This window comes from Procambarus clarkii, chromosome 93 (assembly GCF_040958095.1).
Source record: "Procambarus clarkii isolate CNS0578487 chromosome 93, FALCON_Pclarkii_2.0, whole genome shotgun sequence".
NCBI lineage: Eukaryota > Metazoa > Arthropoda > Malacostraca > Decapoda > Cambaridae > Procambarus > Procambarus clarkii.
The window spans coordinates 5,818,719-5,825,152 of NC_091242.1; the positions used below are offsets into that span (position 1 = coordinate 5,818,719).

The 6,434-nt window shown below is 38.0% G+C and overlaps 1 protein-coding gene across 1 annotated transcript; it reads left to right on the top strand.

The window, feature by feature from the left end:
• The first annotated feature begins 3,075 nt into the window (after positions 1–3,075).
• Positions 3,076–5,717, top strand: LOC138359820 (zonadhesin-like). Its single transcript, XM_069319528.1, has 2 exons — positions 3,076–3,140; positions 4,961–5,717. The coding sequence occupies exons 1-2, from the start codon at positions 3,076–3,078 to the stop codon at positions 5,715–5,717; spliced, it is 822 nt and encodes a 273-aa protein (XP_069175629.1).
• The last annotated feature ends 717 nt before the right edge of the window (positions 5,718–6,434 follow it).

Sequence of the window (6,434 nt, forward strand, 5' to 3'; positions counted from 1 at the left end):
GCTGCCATACCCATATTACTGGAGGTCCCACGCTATCATAATTATGAACCATAATTATGCCACTATCTCTGGCATAAAAGATTATGCCAGAGAACCATTATCTTAATTTAATTGAAAACCAGTATTATGTATTGGGGTTTCCTTTTCACAGTTTAGACTGATGACAGCCTTTTTTGGTAAACTTTTTATATATGTATATGTATATGTATATATATATATATATATATATATATATATATATATATATATATATATATATATATATATATATATATATATATATAATATAACTAAATCATATTGGAACAAGAAGAAGCAAGACAAGTTGCCAGTTGTTATTAATGCTATCAAACAATTCACTCACAATTGAGAATTTAAAAATTGATGATCTAATGTTGGAAGCTGGCAGTATAAGCCGTCTGTGCTGGAAACTCCCACGGCGAAGCACAACCAGAGCTGGGTCCATTAATTAATCATTGGAGAGAGAGAGAGAAGCTCGCTTGCTTGTCACTGAACTCTACACTCCAGTCACACACACACACACACACACACACACACACACACACACACACACACACACACACACACAGGGTGGTTCCTGTTCCTGTGCCTAGGGGCCTGGTAGCCTGTTGAATAGCGCGCAGGACTCGTAATACTGTGGCGCGGGTTCGATTGTCATACCCGGCAGAAACAAATGGGCAAAGTTTCTATCACCCTGAATGCCCCTGTTACCTAGCAGTAAATAGGTACCTGGGAGTTAGTCAGCTGTCACGGGCTGCTTCCTGGTGTGTGTGTGTGTGGTGTGGTGTGAAAAAAAAATACAACAAATATAAGTAGTTAGTAAACAGTTGATTGACAGTTGAGAGGCGGGCCGAAAGAGCAAAGCTCAACCCCCGCAAACACAATTAGGTGAATACACACCCCACACAGAGAGGGAGTCAGACAAATAGGGTTCTGAGATCCACTGATCCACTTCCTTGGCTCAAACTCGAGTGATTTGGGTTCAGTCCCTATAGGTGTAACTTTAACGATTGGGCAGCGTTTCCTTTTATCTAATGCTTCTGTACATATAGCAATAAATTCTTATCTAGGAGTTACACAGCTTTTGTGGGCTGTGTGTATAATTTATAATAGATATGATAAAGAAAATAGATCAGAAATGAAAGCATTGGAATACCGACAATTAGATAGGCAGGTTACAGCTCCGCTCCTGTGCCAGGCAAGTCCACTACGGGCTCACAATAGCCCGTGCTACTTGGAAGTTTTTATTCCGAGTAGCTTAATCTAAAACAACAATAAAACAACGTAGATAGGCGGGGCAAAAACTAAATAGCTCGAGCTTGCAGGCACAGATAGATTAATATATACACACTGCGATCACGCACCTATAGAGATACAGACACACACACACACACACACACACACACACACACACACACACACACACACACACACACACACACACACACACACACACACACACACACACACACGCAATCAAACATAAACAGAATTCTAGTCAGCCTGTAGACTCACGGCGGACATAAACGCAAAACAAAATTGATCATTTTCTCTCTCCTCTGTAGCACTCTCAGCAGCATGTACCACGCAGTCTTACTCCGACGCAGAGAACCTGGCTCCCCACTTTTACGAATGGTACTATTTTTTTCCCTAGCTATCGGGAATTGGAACAGACGAGGATAATGGCGGTAATTGGGCGACAGAGTGCCTGGAGATATAATCACATTACAACACTCCGAATTCACCTCTCACTGCATTTTCCAAGTAGAAAATTTACAACAAAAAGGTAGCAACCAGCTTTGCCGCTCCCTGTTTTCTAAGCACATCAAATGATATAAATATTTTTAGATGCTAATAGCGGTTGCAGTCCCGCAGAGTCACTGTAAGCGTGTTAATAATGATAATAATAATATTAATTGTAATGAAACTGCCAAGTTAGTCATTCTCTTTCACGGATGGTCTCACGGGAAGGTGGCTAAAAGTTTAACATTTATTAGTTCCTCTTGTCCGTATGTGAGGGGCACTGTGGTGTATGTGAAGGGCACTGTGGTGTATGTGAGGGGGCACTGTGGTGTATGTGAGGGGCACTGTGTTGTATGTGAGGGCCACTGTGGTGTATGTGAGGGGGACACTGTGGTGTATGTGAGGGAACACTGTGGTGTATGTGAGGGGGCACTGTGGTGTATGTGAGGGGACACTGGTGTATGTGAGGGGGCACTGTGGTGTATGTGAGGGGCACTGTGGTGTATGTGAAGGGCACTGTGTTGTATGTGAAGGGCAACGCCGCGTTTCTGTGCAAGAGAAGAGTATCAATTAATGTGTACCTCATGTGGCAACTCCGAGGGTTTCCAAGGGAAACCACAACTCGTATATGAAACCAGTTTGTGTCCTGTCATACTTGTTACCTGCAAACCCATAATTATGAGTAACAGGATTGTAGACACTGTTTATTTAACAATAAAAGTACCTCGTATCCCTCACTGCTGTGTGAGAATTCTTCTACGATCTCTCACTCGGTTTCTCAATAAGAGTACTTATAAATATTGCAAGGTAGAACATCGATTCCACAGCGAGCTTAACGTTCCGATTCTTCTTACCATTCCTACGGTGTTAGCTTCAAGATTCCAATACATTTTCAACTACTCTTCTGGTAATGACAATAATCATAAGCACATTGTCTTGTATAATGCAAGAGGGAATTTTAACACACACTCTCACACTAAAACTCCAGCTAGCAAAATATACTCAGGGAACGTTTAATAGACGTACCATGAATATCATCAACGTTGATTTATTGTTACATCAACGGTGTTTGCTCAGATGTGTCCGGGGTACAATATATATATATATATATATATATATATATATATATATATATATATATATATATATATATATATATATATATATATATATATATATATATATATATATATATATATATATATACGTGTGAAATGGTTACCGCTGAAGGTTTAGTAAATATATCGCCATCACATAATTCCTTGTTACACATCGAGATCGCGTTAGGTATCCTCCAACATGAGTTACAAGATGGTTGGATTGGAGTTGAACATAGTTAAACATTTTGGGGCTAAGCGAGATATGATTCCTACGTGGTAAGACAACTAGTACGACTGAAATTCATCACAAATATATAGAAGTTTACGGAAACATCTTGCTGATAGTCTGTTGGTACACTGCCACTTGAGTAGGGTCACCCTCACACTTAAGGCTGGTCACTCTAACACTTAAGGCTGGTCACTCTAACACTTAAGGCTGGTCACTAACACTTAAGGCTGGTCACTAACACTTAAGGCTGGTCACTCTAACACTTAAGGCTGGTCACCCTCACACTTAAGGCTGGTCACCCTCACACTTAAGGCAGGTCACTCTTAACACTTAACCACACCCCTCACAGCTTCGAACTCGAAGTTACTTCACCTCTTTGATTTTTTTCTACCACAGTCGTGGTCATTCATTTATTCAATGTTAACCAGCATACATACAATATACATACAATACATATATGTAAGTCTGTACGATAGACAAGTTTCGAGATCTATTCTCTTACATATAGTATAGTTGATTATTGAGTACCCAACCACATAATGTAATTTATAGAAACTAGTGTCTTATCAAGCACTCAACCACAGAAGATGATTAAAGTGCTATTTCAAGCTCAACTTATAATTACTTCACATATATTACCTAATTGGTGAATTACATACTAAATCTTGGGTACAGGTTCGAACCTTGGAAGAAGCACATGTCCTGGAGGCAACTGCAGCCGACAGTAAAGTAAAGCAGTAATTACGTCTTGGTACCAGCGCCTTGACACGAATTTATATTTGTCCTTAATCAATACACCTGAGTCACGGTGGAGCAAATCCATACAGACGTAGAGATATATGTGGAAGAAATAATCATATGGCCCAATAATATATTATTGGCCCATATGAAAATAATATTATATCGCCGGGATTCTTATTATTTTTACAGAAATACCTCGTCCGACTGCGAACAGTAAAACACACACATACAAGACTTAACCTCTTCCTCAGATGTAGCAGTAATATATTTACTTGTGTTTTTATTTACTGATCTACTCGTTCATTTGTACATTAATATATAAAATGACAAAATAAACTGAAACATTTAGTAGCGTGTGTTTAGTTCTGACAAAAGTAGGGTTGTAATTACGTGAAAGTGTAATATATCAAAGAAATACCAGCTGAACAACATTGAAAATGCCTAAAAACAGATTGTGAAAAAAGGTTTCTTAGCCATGAGATTTAGTTCTTGGATCTGGTCTTTCCGCTGTCAGTTGTCTAATGCAGTCACTTCCTGTCTATTTTTCTATCATCTACTTTTGAATTTACGAATAGGGTTGTCTTTTGCACCTGGTAGTTTAGTTCATTCCATTTAACTACTTTTCGTACAGTAAAAAAATCCTCTCTAACATTTCTATGGCTCATTTGTTTTTAACATGATCGATGCCCTCTTGTTTTATTGTTATTCATTGTGAACATTCCCTCTTTTCTGTGTGTGTGTGTGTGTGTGTGTGTGTGTGTGTGTGTGTGTGTGTGTGTGTGTGTGTGTGTGTGTGTGTTTTGTTTGTGTGCGTGCGTGCGCGCACACACTATTTCCAGCACGATATTAATACCTCTGCATTTTGTAAACATATGGCTAGACTCATTACGACAAAAATTAATGAATGGTTGCTATGACCTTTGTGTAAACTGTAAATTAAACTCTCTAGTGTCGCAGCCCATTTTGTGTGCAAAAGTTTATTATTTATTTATTTGTTAGTTAAATATTTATCTATCCGTCAATTGTTGCTGTTGATATAATTATATTTATTGTTGTTTCTGTGGTAATTGTTTGTTGTTGAGGTTAGAGTTGTTGTAGTTGTTGGTGTGGTCGTTAATATTATTAGTGTTGTTGTGGTGGTGGTTGTTGAGGTTGTTGAGCTTGTTAGTGTGGTTGTTGAAGTTGTTAGTGTTGTTCTGCTGGTTGTTAGTGTGGTTGTTGAGCTTGTTAGTGTGGTTGTTGAGCTTGTTAGTGTGGTTGTTGAGCTTGTTAGTGTGGTTGTTGAGCTTGTTAGTGTGGTTGTTGAAGTTGTTAGTGTTGTTCTGCTGGTTGTTAATGTGGTTGTGGAGGTTAGTGTTGTTGAAATTGCTAGTGTTATTGAGGCTGTTAGTGTTGTTGTCGAGGTTGTTAATGTTGTTTTTGAGGTTGTTAGTGTTGTGGTTGTTGAGGTTGTTATTGTTGTGGTTATTGAGGTTGTGGAGGTAGTTAGTGTGGTTGTTGAGGTTGTTAGTATGGTTATTGAGGTTGTGGAGGTAGTTAGTGTGGTTATTGAGATTGTGGAGGTAGTTAGTGTGGTTGTTGAGGTTGTTAGTGTGGTTGTTGAGGTTGTTAGTGTGGTTGTTGAGGTTGTTAGTGTGGTTATTGAGGTTGTGGAGGTAGTTAGTGTGGTTATTGAGATTGTGGAGGTAGTTAGTGCGGTTATTGAGGTTGTGGAGGTAGTTAGTGTGGTTGTTGAGGTTGTTAGTGTGGTTGTTGAGGTTGTTAGTGTGGTTGTTGAGGTAGTTAGCGTGGTTGTTGAGGTTGTTAGCGTGGTTGTTGAGGTAGTTAGTGTGAATATTGAGGATGTTCTTGGAGTTGATGTTATGGTAATGGAATGCACCTGAGGCTGCTGTTATTATTGTTGTCATGTTTGTTAATGTTGCTACTGGTGATGGTTGTTATTATGACTTACTGTCTTAGTGATTGTTGATGTTGTTATTGTGGATGTTTTTATATTCTTGTAGTTGCTGTTGTTAGTATTTTATTAATATTTTTACATGTCGCTTCTTACAGTTTACTTTCAAGTTTGCACACTAGAACTATACTAGTCGGTACAGTTATAATAATAATAATAATAATTATATTATATTATTATTATTATTATTATCATTATTATTATTTTTAGCAGTAGTAGTAGTATAATGGTTAGTGTAATTATATTCGTTGTTATTATGACGTTCATCACTATTACTTATTTATTTTCTTAATGATTTTTACTTGTATTTAAATCATTATATTCACTTTTAAAATAATGTACGGCACCTATGACTAGTTAGAGACTAGGCTTGAGTAGAGGCTTATATATGTAATGATTAAATGACAAGAATCGTGACCCTAAACACAATGAAGTATTGTGACAGAGCCTTTATGTTTAAATTGCTTTAATGACTAGTTAAATGTTTAACTAGTCAAGTCGTAAACACTAACCGCCGCTTGAATAACCTTTGAGTTTCCGTTTGCCACTATTGGTATAGATCAATGCGAATGTGTTGGCATTTAGTGCCACACGAAAAGCGTCCATATGGCAGTACACATAAACATACTGTTCAAAACTATGACGT

Excerpts from the sequence above, each read along its gene's own strand:
- LOC138359820 (XM_069319528.1), top strand. The coding sequence starts at position 3,076 with ATGGTTGGATTGGAGTTGAACATAGTTAAACATTTTGGGGCTAAGCGA. Across the intron at positions 3,141-4,960 it reads CGAGATATGATTCCTACGTG|TGTTGTTGTGGTGGTGGTTG; the intron begins GTAAGACAACTA and ends TAATATTATTAG.